We start from the raw sequence: 13,549 nt of genomic DNA, 5'->3' as shown, positions 1-13,549 counted from the left end.
GGAGGGCCTTCTCTGTGGGGGCACCTACCCTCTGGAAGCAGTTGCCCCCAGAGATAAGGAGAATCCAAAACCTCAGTGCCTTCCGTCGTGCCCTTAAAACCTTCTTTTTCCAGCAAGCCGGGCTGGCTTAACATATTTTTTAATATTTTTTAATTTTTAATTGGTCTGTTATCTTAAATTGGGGCCAAATTAATATATATCCTTTTAACTGTTTTTAATGTTTATATTGTATGTTTTTTATCTGGCTGTACACCGCCCTGAGTCCCTCGGGAGAAGGTGCAGTATATAAATTCGAGATAAAATAAATAAAAATAAATAAAAAATAAAGAGGCACACATATAGAATCATAGGGCTGGGAGAGACCTTGGGGGTCTTTTAGTCCAACCCCCACCCAAGGCAGAAGACCCAAGGCAGGCAAGTTGCTGAGGGGGCTTATCTGTTCATGGGAGGAAATGCCCAGTGACAGCAGTATTGTGAAATTGCTGCTCACTCCCTCTCATTCTCATTCAAAGGCTCAGCCGAGATATATTTGTCCTGGGAGAAAAAAAAGCATCTAGTTACACGTCCTTACAGTTGGTTTTTTGCTTATGACTGACCATCGGGAGTGGGGGGGAAGGCCAATGACTTCCATGAAATCAAATCATTTATTATCTCCTTGGGTCTCCCTTAAACCAGAAATTCCCACCAAATGTAAGAGAACGAGTGTTGAAAAACCACAGGAAGCTATTGTTCCCCTGGCCTGACTTTCGAACATCTTGGCCTCACTCTCACTATCTGATGAGTGAACGTGGAAGCACAAATCCCTTTCCTTCTCCTAATCTGAAATTTAAAACATGGCTTGAACTGCATTCGCCTCAAAGTGAAAGTAACATTCCCCAGTTGTCCGTGAAAAACTATTTCCTGCAAAAGCTTAAAAGAATGAAGCCTCTGGAGTGATGATTCTTATCGTGTTATATTTTGTTTCTATAACGCAAACGTGGATTAGATGGTCCGTTTATGTCTTTTTTTTTTTTTAATAAACTATTATTCACAGGGGGAAAGGGGCAAGAAAGGCTCCAGGGGGCCTAAGGGGGATAAGGGAGACCAAGGAGCACCTGGATTAGACGCACCCTGTCCATTGGTATGTTTCGTTTGATCACATGTATTGTTTTAAACTAAACCACAGGGGAAAAAAGAAGGAGTAAAGGCACTAGTCATTTGTCTGTGGAGATTCTCAATCGGTCCTCGTTGTCCCAAAGGTGCTTTTTCAAAAGGCAACTGGATTCTCTTGGGTTTTTCCTTGAAAACATTTCACTTCACGAGAAGTGAAATGCTTTCAAATAAAAAAAAAAAAAACCAAGAAAATCCAGTTGCCTTTTGAAAAAGCACCTTTGGGCACTAGTAATTGCATGCAAGGGATGCAGTGGCTCAGTGGCTGAGACGCTGAGCTTGTCGATCGAAAGGTCGGCAGTTCAGTGGTTCGAATCCGTAATGGGGTGAGCTCCCGTTACTTGTCCCAGCTTCTGCCAACCTAGCAGTTCGAAAGCACGTTAAAAAGGCAAGTAGAAAAATAGGGACCACCTTTGGTGGGAAGGTAACAGCGTTCCGTGCGCCTTCGGCGTTTAGTCATGCCGGCCACATGACCACGGAGACGTCTTCGGACAGCGCTGGCTCTTCGGCTTAGAAACGGAGATGAGCACCGCCCCCTAGAGTCGGGAACGACTAGCACATACGTGCGAGGGGAACCTTTACCTTTAATTGCTTGCAGTACAAGATTGACTTCATTCATCTGTACAATTTGGTATGGAAAGAAATACAAATGAAGTTTTTGAAGCACCTGGATTCCCAAAAAAAGTAGAAAAACGTAAGCTTTCTTCACTCGGTTCTTTAAACATTAAGGCCAATTCACCTGCACATTGCCGTTTGAATGTAGGTGAATTGTGTTGCACTGATGTGTCATGATACAATATGAAAGTTGTGGACTGCAATTGGATCTGCAATATGTTCAAGTCATCACTCGAGGTTGTAGTTATTGGGGTGAACATGCCCTAAAGCAAATCTAAAACGCCTTCTTTTTTCCCCCATGATTGGTTCATAAATGATGTAATTAATGTATAGTTGATAATGATGCAATGCGCTCAGTTTATGATCCCAGCAGACCACAACATGATCGTAGTGTGAAGAAAAAGAGAACACTCTTGCTATAAAACTATTTTATTAATGGTCTTTTTAACCACCATCAACCCCTCAGCTTTGGGGGATTAATTTCAAACATGGACCATTTTGTAGAAACTTTTACAGTTGATTCTTTGCCTTCTATATCCAGAAGGAAAGCATATTTTCCAACTTTTTACAATTAAGCAATACTTTCTGGTTATTCCAGAAAACAAAAAAAAAAAGTGGCTTATCTTTTTTTTCACCATGATGTACAAATATCCTGGGGCTGTAAACTAAGTGCATTTACATAAGTGCAAGTACATAATTGTTGACAGAGTTTCTCCAGCCAGAAAATGCAGATCATCTACACTGACTAAAGTAATTCTAGCGGTTGATTTCATGAACAGGGACTCCGAGGTTTTAAAGGCGAGAAGGGTGAGCCGGGGTTACCAGGGCTGGACGGGCTGGATGCCCCTTGCCCATTGGTATGGTGTTACCTTCCCTTTCCAGCATGTTCTAGATTGTGTTGGTTCACCTGCTCTTGCAATGTCCCTTTCCTTTCCTTTCTAGCGGCTTTCCAGATCATTGATGCTCAGGGTGCTTCTAGGCAGATATTTCCATTCTTTCAACAATCGTTTTTTAAACTGAGATAAAAGATGGAAGGGGGGGTTATAGGCAGGAGTGGGCTTCAAAAATTTTAGCAAGGGGTTCTCTGCCCAGTTGCTGGGTGGGCGTGGCCATGGTGGGTGTGGCCTAATCGGCCTCCTGCACCACAGCAGAGGGCGTTTTTGCCCTCCCCGGGCTCCAGGGGGTTTCCTCAAGCCTTCAGGAGGGCGAAAACGGCCTCCCCAGCCTCCGGAGGCCCTCTGGAGGCCGGAAACCAGCCTGTTTCCAAAACTTCCAGTAGGCCTCACCCTCCCCGAGCCTCCGCACGCGCCCTGCACTTACCTACATCCAAAACGGGCTGCATGGGGACTCCTGGGAAGGGAGGGGTGGGTTGGGCCAGCCAGGAGTGGGATTTGGGGGTTCTCTGAACTGCACAGAATCTTAGCTAGAGGTTCTCCCGAACCCCTGAGAACCCCCAGCAGCCCATCCCTGGATATAGGAAACCAGGCAGAGATTCGAATGGAAGATGAGTGTCAGAATCTCCATTATGGATGGAGTATAATTACACAGCAAACATGGGGCCAGAAGCACCCAAAGCATTGGTCATGACTGCTTTGAAAATGACATAGTTGCTACTACCATTTTTCTTGCCCTACAAGAGTCAATCCTGAATTTAAAAAGCTTCATACTTGCTTTACTTCTTGCTTAACCTTACTCTTATAACATTTCTTGTTTACTCATCTAAAACCTCAGTCTGCACCCAAAACACCTGGCTGATCCAGATGGAGGGAAGAGGGCTCTCTGAAAACCCGCCAGCCAAAATCCACAAATTGGGTCATTTATATATCATTTGTTCTTGCTCTTATTTATGGGAGCAGTCTTTTTGTTTTTCCAGTCAAGAATCTCCTCTCAGAGGTGATAATATGAGCCTCGGTGGCACAGTGGTTAGAGTGCAGTACTGCAGGCTACTTCTGCTGTCTGCCGGCTGCCTGCAATTTGGCAGTTCGAATCCCACCAGGCTCAAGGTGGGTAAAATGAGGATCCAAATTGTTGGGGGCGATAGGCTGACTCTGTAAACCGCTTAGCGAGGGCTGTAAAAGCACTTAAGTCTAAGTGCCAGTGCTATAGTATACACTTATTTTTTAAAATTCTTTCATTCATACAACTAAGATCTTGGAAAAAACTCAGATAAAATAATCATAAACAAAATACAATGAAACATAACAAATGTCACTTGTGTTTAGCTTATTTTGCTTTGAAATAATCACCAGGTGTTCTGATAGGACTGTTAACGCTTTCTGCACCAACTCTTTCTATATTACGTTGGAACAGTTTGCTTCATTTGGGAATAAGATCCCGACAGTCATTTCTACTATTTATTCGAGGGGTGGGGGTTGTGAACACAGGGAAATCATTTGGTTTAGTTTGTTTTCATAAAAATGAGAAGCCTCCCTGAAGTGACAGAAACACACAACAATAGAAATTGTTATAGAAATTGTTATATCTTAATTTTGAGCATTGTTTGGTAGAAACATACAGTATTGAATAATTCCACCTTTCCTTAATTTCAAAAGAGACAAATTTAAACCCCTATTTTTAAAATAAACAAATTAATTGAACACACCATTGCAATACCATAGGATAACTGTTGAACAACATATGGAATATGAAATGAATCGGGTTAGCTGGAAAAATTACTGAGAATCAGGGAAGGTTCTCAATAGCACTTTTAGCATGGCAATAAAGAATTTCATCAAGGAACCTGGATTAAAATCTCAAATTCTAGGTATTTAAAAACCTAACAATTTTTCCTCAGTCTGCATATATTCTAATTTAAATAATTAATGTTCGCTTTTGAGGCAATTTAGAAATTATATACTGTATGTATATTTGCCTGTATCTCACTGAATATTTTGGCTGCCACAATGAAACTTCAAAAATGTTCAACACATCTAATTTCAATAAAAATTAAAATAGTGCGGTCTGATATTCTTAGGACTAGTTCCAATTACTTTGTTGCCAAATTCTCTGTAGGATAATCTTAATTTATTGGTGTTATTTTGTAAAAGACATACATATATATCCATCCTTCATGTAGGTCCAGGAATACATTTTGTAAAAAGAAAAAAAAAAACATTAAGAATGACACCGTTTTTTCTTCTTTACATTCTTAAATTAATATGCTTTCTGACTCAAGCATGCCAGCTACTTAACATTTGCCTTGCATTCTGTGCCAATTTAGTGATTATGCTTTTTTCAACTTGAGATGCCTAATTTCTCCTTTTTACTAGTGTGTGTTTCCATTCCCAGCCTTTGCAAAAAAAATATACTTTTGTGACCATATCCTGCTGTTGATCCCTGAGTTGTAACTCCTGTCACACTCTCTCTAACTTTGGGGTTTATGTGCAATGCACTATATAATTCATTCCCATCAATGGGATCATTGTACCAATGGAATCTGTTTCCACTTCTTCTTAATAGAACCTTAGCTCTTGAATTTTACAGCTGTAAATATTAGGAAACGGCGTTTGATTTAGAAAGCACCCGATAATGTAAAGGCCAAAATGGTTATTTAGGGTGTTACTATGCAAGGATTTTGCACCAGCTCTGGTCCTCTGGGATCCCAGGATGTCAGCAGTGTTTGGGATTGGAGTCAATTTATCTCAAACTCAACCACAATTTATTTGAAACTGCCACAGAGCAGCCTTTTCCCTTTTTCTTTTCCTGGAAATCTTGTAAGTATATGGAGCAAGTGGACAGACTAGTTCCCCTGAGTGGAAACTCTTAGGACAACACATATCCTGGCAAGGTTTTTAAAGGAGAATGGAAACTTGAGGGTTTTGCAGCTCTCCTCACAAAACTATCTTTTTATTTGGGAAGAGCACATAAACAGATCAATCGATACAAAATGAAGGTCTTGGTATTCACATATTGATTACCCTTTCAGGGGTCACTGAGCTGTATTTCCCCTCTGCATTGAGTTATACAGGTAGTCAGTGGTGGGATTCATCCGGTTCGGGCTGGTTTGGGAGAACCGGTTGTTAAATTGCTGTCTGGCTCCTCCCCTCCCCTCCCCTCCCTGCCCCTCCCCTCCCTGCCCCTTCCAGGAGTCCCCACATGCCCTATTTTGGCTCCCAGTTAAGTGCAGGGAGTCCCACTAGGCCCAAAACAGGACACAGGTGGGTGCCCCCCACCGCGGCCCGTTTTTGTTCCCAGGGGGTGCAGGAGGCCAAGTGCTTCTTGGCCACGCCCACCGTGGCCACGCCCAACCAGCCGATCATTAGGGCAGAGAACCGGTTGTTAAATTATTTGAATCCCACCACTGCAGGTAGTCCTCGACTTACAACCACAATTGAGCCCAAAATTTCTTTTGCTAAGCGAGACAGTATGTTAAGTGAACTTTGCTCCATTTTATAACCCTTCTTGCCACCGTTGTTAGGCGAATCATGGCAGTTGTTAAGTCAGTAGCACAGTTGTTAAGTGAATCTGGCTTCCTCCTTGACTTCGCTTGTCAGAAGGTCACAAAAGGAGACCACGTAACCTGGAGACACTGCAACTGCCATAAATATGAGTCGGTTGCCAAGCAGCCGAATTTTGGTCACGTGACCAACCATGGGGAGGCTGCAGCAGTCTTAAGTGTGAAAAATGGTCATAAGTCGCTTTTTCAGTGCCGTTGTAACTTCAAATGGTCAATGAATGAATGGTTGTAAGTAGAGGACGACCTATACTCAGAACCAGGAACATTTGAAGGAAAGGCTTGATCTTTCTCAACCAGTAATAGCTCCATCCTTGAAGTAAATTTCACAGCCATCACAGGAATTAGTGGGAAGCCTTTCTGATTTTGATGGACTTAGATTTCACATACCAGTAGATCGTAGTGAAAGGCATAAAGTCAACTAGATCAGGGGTGTCAAACTCAAGGCCCGCGGGCCAGATCCAGCCTGTGGGGTGCTTAGATCGGGCCCATGGAGCTGCCCTGGAAACAGTGATGGACCAGCCCGAGGTGCCTCTGCCAGCAAAAATGGAGCCCAGGAGGGCTGCACATGGCCCTCCTGAGCTCCATTTTCACTGGCAGAGCGCTTGGACCTCCATAGGTGCCCCAACATGAGTGACGTCAAGCTGGCCACGCCCACCCTAGTCACGCTCACCCGGCCCTCCCGAGGTCAAACACAACCCTGATGAGGCCCTCAATGAAATCGAATTTGACACCTCTGAACTTGATGATGTGGGGTTTGGTCCAGGAGCGGGTTTCAAACCTCGTTGCTACTGGTTCGCTCATGGGCGCGCACTCACGCACAAAGCTTCTGCACATGCGCAGAAGCGTCCAGGTGGGTAGGCGGAGCCTCCCACCAGTGCCGCTACCAATTCACCCAATCTGGGGCGAACCGGTAGCAACCCACTACTGGTTTGGTCATGTATATTTTACAATATAGAACTTGGCATCACTTTGGCATCCCCTCTCTAAGCAAGGTGTATTTCATTAGGTTAACTTAATCATTTGTTTTATGTGCTGTACAGATTCTACAGTTAATAAAATTCTCCCTGTTCCGGTCTCTTCCTCTTCTTGTGTGTCCTGATTCTATAATTCTCTCTTGTAGGGGGAAGATGGGTTGCCAATTCAAGGATGCTGGAATAAGGTAAAAAATTCCTCAAAGGATAGCGTGTTATGGTGCTGGTTTTATTGCATGTTGTGAATATAGTAACAAATTATAAAGCATGAAAGTTGTATGGTAACATATTACCTTTCCATTTAGTCCAATATGTACATGACAGGTTCATTAGATAGTACATGATGATTAGGGCAAAATGATACAAAATGTTGTCTCTTGAGATGCTACTACCGTATCTTTCAGAGTATAAGACTCACCTTTTTCCCCCCTAAAAGGGGGTGAAAATTTAGGTGCGTCATATACACCACATGTAGCCCCGCCCACCCACTGGCCCCCACCCTTTGGCCTCTGCCTCCCAGCAGTTTACCTCCTTGCTGCAAGCAGCAAGAAGAAACAGCTTCTTTCAGCTTCAGCACAGCCTAATTAGCAGAAGCTGATTGGATTGGCCTTTCGACTCTCAGCTGTTTTGCGTGGGCCTCTGCTGCTTGCTGTAAGGAGGTAAATTCTGGAACAGATTTTTTTCCCCTTGTGCTAATCAAGCTATGCTGAAAACAAAAATGAAAGTAAAGCAGGCTGTTTGCTGTTTGCTGCAATGAGGCAAAATTGCTGGGAGGCAAAGGCAGAGGCAGATTTCTTTTTCTTGTTTTCCTCACCAAAAAAGGTAGGTGCGTCTTATACTCAGGTGCCTCTTATACTCCAAAAAATACGGTAATCCCTTCGAAGGAAGTTCATTAATTCTAGTGGGGATTTTCTCTTCTAAGGGTGGTAACAGTTCAGAATCCAGAAGAGAAAAAGCTGTGTGCCTCTAACTCATAAAAATGGCCATTTAGTGTTTCTTTTTTTAAAAAAAACAGAAGTGATTCCTCGCAGACAGATTCCAGAGTTTGGGTGTATAATTCAATATCACACCAACATTTTTTTAACATTTAGAGATATTTCCATGAATCTAATTATGTATATTGAAATACTATTCAGAAGAACCAAAAATTCACAGGATTATATCGTATGGGTCAATGACCCCTTAATCTTTTACACCTCCAACAGGATGGGTGATACTAATATAGTTTTGTATGTTTTTCTTTTGCAGTGAATATTTTAACCATGGACTGGCCTGTGTGTATGTTTGTGCATAGAATATTTATTTTTATACATTGTTCTTTTTTGAAAGTGCCGACAGATATGCATAAATTGCTGCATATTTTTGTACATAAAATGCTACAATTCTGCTTTATAGCTGTCTGCCATTGGCTTGTATAATTATATATATGTTGATAACTGTGCTTCTTGCATTGTGGAATTCAGCTGCAATACTGGCATGATATTTGTGCACTCAAAGAAAGTGCTACAGCTTAATAAGATGTTGGGTAAAGAATGCCAGGAAGAACCGTTCTATGTATATACAAAGACAAAAAAAAAAATGGCAACGAGTGCAAAGAAATATTAAAATACTATGGATTTTTATTATTAAAAGGAAATGAAATAGCATTTGTAAATAAATTCTATATTGGTATTTTAATGTGCAAAATGAAATCAACGTACTAAGAGGTAACAGTGGCAATTCATCTTCACATTCACTACACTCAAAAGGTAGAAGCACAACATTGTTCAAAACTGAGGATAAGCAACTAGTCATATGTATACATCCTAAAAAGATTCCTAATGTCTTTAATGAGTCAAGACCAAGTTGATTTTTTTCCCCAGACTTCCGGTAGCAACGCGTCGTCGAGAGCAGCTCCTTTCAGAGCGCTAGCCCCGCGATCTGTTAAAGCCGCTAAAACAGCGAAAAACAGAAGCACAATTTTTGATGCAAAATTACAGAGATCTGAAATGCAACTCTGATCGATTTAGCAAATAATGGAAATTTCTAGCATTTGTACATAGTTTTTCAGGAGATTCAGAAACTGCATAGAATGAGCCTTCGGAGACAAGGACCATCAGGAGTGACCCTGATCCTGTGCTCTCTCTCCTCCCTAAATTCATTGGACCCAGTTTTCCAATATTCTTGTGCCCAGGGGTGGGCTTCAAAAATTTTTAGCAAGGGGTTCTCTGCCCAATTGCTGGGTGGCCGTGGCTATGGTGGGCGTGGCCTAGTCGGCCTCCTGTACCATGGCAGGGGGCACATTTTTGCCTTCCCCGGGTTCTGGAGGCTTTCTTCGAGCCTCCAGGATGGCAAAAACGCCTACCCAAACTTCCGGTAGGCCCATTTTTCGCCCTCTCCGAGCCTCCGCACGTGCCCTGCACATACCTGCATTCAAAACAGGCCATGTGGGGACTCCTGGGAGGGGCAGGGTGGGCGGGGCCAGCCAGGAGTGGGATTTGGGGGTTCTCTGAACTGCACAGAATCTTAGCTAGAGGTTCTCCCGAACCCCTACGAACTCCCCAGCAACCCAGCCCTGCTTGTGCCACTAGGTCCATTTAATGCTCTGTTGAAGTAAATCCTTTAAGGGCAACAACGCAGAAAAGAAGAGGCTAACAGAGACACCCTTTTCTCAGAGCTGGAGATTTTTTTTGTAAAGAACTGGAAGGGAAATGGTAAATACACTTCTTTCTCCCTCCGCCTCATAATCTCAGCATCACGCTAAATAGAATTTAAATAGGATTACCATTATTAACAGCTGTGGTGGCGCAGTAGTTAGAATGCAGTTTTGCAGGCTGACTCTGCCTACTGCCAGGAGTTCGATTCCTGACTGGCTCAAGGTTGACTCAGCCTTTCACCGCCTTCTGAGGTCGGTAAAATGAGGAGCCAGATTGTTGGGGAAAATATGCCGACTCTGTAAACCGCTTATAGTAAAGTACTGTGAAGTGGTATATAAGTCTAAGTGCTATTGATATTGCTATTATTTAAAATGCATTCACAGGGATGTGAGTGGAGGGAAATTTTGTATTGCATTTCAATCCCAACAGCTGTAAGTGATCATCATGAAAGATCAGGACCATAGAAGAAACAGAAATAACACAGTATCATTTTCTTTGACTCACATAAAACTTTCTAAAACTGCCATTTCTTGGGCCCATTCACTTATATTTCTTCTAGGCAGCTTGAGGAAAGGCTATTAGCAAAAATGGCTCCAGAACAGTTCTATTAGTCCCCTGAACCACTAGATGGGTGGCAAATAACAAGTAAATAAATATAAATAAATAAATAAATCTTACTCTGTTTTCGTGCCTCTATCATAATTATAGGAACTCCGATTGCCATGTTGCAGCTGTGTCTTTGGTGATCTCAGTGAATAATCTACTCCAGTGTCTCTTAAGCTTTTTTTAATCTCAGGATTCCTTCCTACTTTTAAAAATTATGGAGGGTACCAAAAGAACTCTTGGTTGTAGGGATTATATTTACCAATGTTTATTATGTTAAAAATTACAATTGGTATATTTGCTGCCACTATCACTTCTTATAATTGTTTGTATGGGATTTTAATAATAGAATAGAATAGAATAGAATAGAATAGAATAGAATAGAATAGAATAGAATAGAATAGAATAGAATAGAATAGAATAGAATAGAATAGAATAGAATAGAATAGAATTTTTTTATTGGCCAAATGTGATTGGACACACAAGGAATTTGTCTTTGGTGCATATGCTCTCAGTGTATATAAAAGATATGTTCATCAAGAATCATAAGGTACAACACTTAATGATAATCATAGGGTACAAATAAGCAATTAGGAAACAATATCAATATAAATTGTAAAGATACAAGCAACAAAATATAGTATTTTTCCACAAAGGCTGGCAAATATTGATTTTGCATACCCCTGAGAGGCTCTTGGGGAAGTCCCAGATTGCTGAGGACCACACTTTGAGAAACACTGGTCTATATTATGTTAGACTGGACGTCTAACATGGACGCAAATGCTAGATTTTTGTTTTGTTTCTTTTTCTAGTCTTGGGCATAATATATTCCCTCCCTCCAACTTATTATGGCACTTCTTTATATTGAATTTTGCTAAACTAACAGAGTTTGTTGCATTGAGGTTTTCTTATATTATATTTCTGTAATGTAACCAGCAAATTCTGGCAGCCATCACCAACTACAATGGTGTGTAGTGAGATTTCAATAAAGTCAATATGTATCCAAGTAGTCCTCGATATACAACCATTCATTTAGTCATCATTCAAAGTTACAACAGCATTGAAAAAAGTGATTTATAACTGGTTTTCACACTTATGACGGTTTCAGCATCCCCATGGTCACATGATCAAACTTCAGGCACTTGGCAACTTGCATGTATTCATGATGTACATGATGTACAGTGTACAGTGTCCTGGGGTCATGTGATCACCATCTGTGATCTTCCCAGCTAATTTCCAACAAGTCAATGGGGAAAGCCAGACTCACTTAATGACTGCATGATTCACTTAACAACTGTGGCGATTTGCTGTGGCAAAAAGATCATAAAATGAGGCACAACTCACAACAACTGCCTCGCTTAGCAAGGAATTTTTGGGCTCAGTTGTGGTTGTATGTCGAGGACTACCTGCATCTTACTGTGCAACTCAAATAGGTATTTACCACTCATGTCTTAGATTCATTTGACACAAGATGCCATGTACTTATGGTGCCACTTAGTGATTTGAGCGATGAACTGTAGGAAAATTGCAAATATACCGGCTGCAAATGACAGTTATTTTTTTAAAGAAAATGGTGACTAAATGTGGGCACTAGTAGTATAAGCCAAATACTAAATTTGCAGCAAAGGCAAATGTGCGTCACACTGTAATACAGGAGTCTCTAGCCTTGGCAACTTTTAAGACTTGTGGACTTCAATTCCCAGAACTCTGGGAGTTGAAGTCCACAAGTCTTAAAGCTGCCAAGGTTGGAGAAACCCCTGCTGTAATACACAACAACACTGCAGCACAGATAAGTAATTCCAAGGGAGATTTTTGCCTAATGTTTAAGTCAGGGGTCAGCAACCTGCGGCTCTGGAGCCACGTGTGGCTCTTTCATCCCTCTGCTGCAGCTCCCTGTTGCTGGTCAGCTCCACAATTGATAGGGCTTTTGGTTAGGACAGGTGAGGAAAAAGGATGCCGGGCTAGGAGGAGACTCTATGGTGGGGGAATCGACTTCCAGTCAGCAGAGGAAAAAGGACACCGCACTAGGAGGAGACTATGATGGGGGAACCGCACTTCCGGTTGCCTCCAGAATTGAACGGGGGCTTCTGGTTAGGACCTTTGTGGCTCTTTGAGTGTTTAAGGTTGCCGACCCCTGGTTTAAGCAAATAGAAGCAGCATTTTTATTACACTCTACGAGACTTCTCTATGTCAAATAATTACGTCTGTCCCTTAAAGGGTCAAACTCCTTGGCTGATAGCAAAATAGTGAGACAAGTAAGAGAATGCAGATAACTTGTGGAAGGTCTCCGGCGATGACCCGAAGAACCTCTTGCTCAAAGATTTGCTGAAGATGTTGCATTACCGCCAACGAGCACCGACATGTTCTTGAGTCATGCACATCGGAGTTTTGTTCCTGAACGGCAGGCCTGGTGAGGCTACAGAAGATGGACTCAGCAGCGGGTTTTTGCTCCCTCCTTTCAGAGTCAGCACAAAGTCGATCAGGAAAGAAACTGGCATCTGTTTCCTACTTTTTCCTTTTCAGTTTGGTCTGTGATGGAAGCCTTCAGTGAAGAGCTCAACCACGTTGTCTAACATGGTGTGAAATGTATTAGGACATAGGCAACGGTTCTATGACTGCTGGATTTTTTTTTTAAAGGACTTTCCGTTTGTCTAGATCATAAACTTGAATCTAGATTTTTGAATAGCCCGGTGAAAATACAACCAGTTTCAACCAGCTCATCATTTTCTGCTTGCCAGTTGATGAACATTCATGTACTGTGTTCAGATTTGATGATTCCCTCCTCGATACTTTCACAGATTCTCTTCGAAAGCAAATGAATTCTTTTCTTCCAGAAACTTATTTCTTTTCAGTGTAGTAGAAGATCATTTTCATTTTAGCATTGTTTTTGTGGTTTTAGTAATTTTTGGACTTGTATTTTTTTGTATTGGAAACATATGGCTTGAAGTTTGCCCTGATAATATATTATATAGATTTTTTTTTCCAACACAACTGTCCCAGTACTAAAACGTAAGAGATTATTGCTTTTATAATACTTCTAATACAGGTCTATAGGGAAAACAATTAGTCAAAAAAATAACACTTTGCCTTTGATTCTATTATTGAAGACTTTTAGTAAA

General features: G+C 41.6%; 1 protein-coding gene across 1 annotated transcript in view; it reads left to right on the top strand.

Annotated features, from left to right (window-relative positions):
* The window catches only part of COL13A1 (collagen type XIII alpha 1 chain), a 128,328-nt gene extending 115,600 nt beyond the window's left edge, over positions 1-12,728 (top strand). Inside the window, exons 33-35 of the mRNA XM_070945642.1 lie at positions 2,544-2,621; positions 7,341-7,379; positions 12,648-12,728. Of these exons, the coding sequence (XP_070801743.1) occupies positions 2,544-2,621; positions 7,341-7,379; positions 12,648-12,677 (147 nt within the window). The 3' untranslated portion in view covers positions 12,678-12,728. The remainder of the gene's footprint in view (positions 1-2,543; positions 2,622-7,340; positions 7,380-12,647) is intronic.
* The last annotated feature ends 821 nt before the right edge of the window (positions 12,729-13,549 follow it).

Source organism: Pituophis catenifer, unplaced genomic scaffold, assembly GCF_029215685.1.
Source record: "Pituophis catenifer annectens isolate HBS135680 unplaced genomic scaffold, rPitCat1.0.hap2 SCAF_6, whole genome shotgun sequence".
Taxonomy (NCBI): domain Eukaryota; kingdom Metazoa; phylum Chordata; class Lepidosauria; order Squamata; family Colubridae; genus Pituophis; species Pituophis catenifer.
Note: the sequence above shows the minus strand (reverse complement) of the source record. Positions and strands in the feature narration are given on the sequence as shown.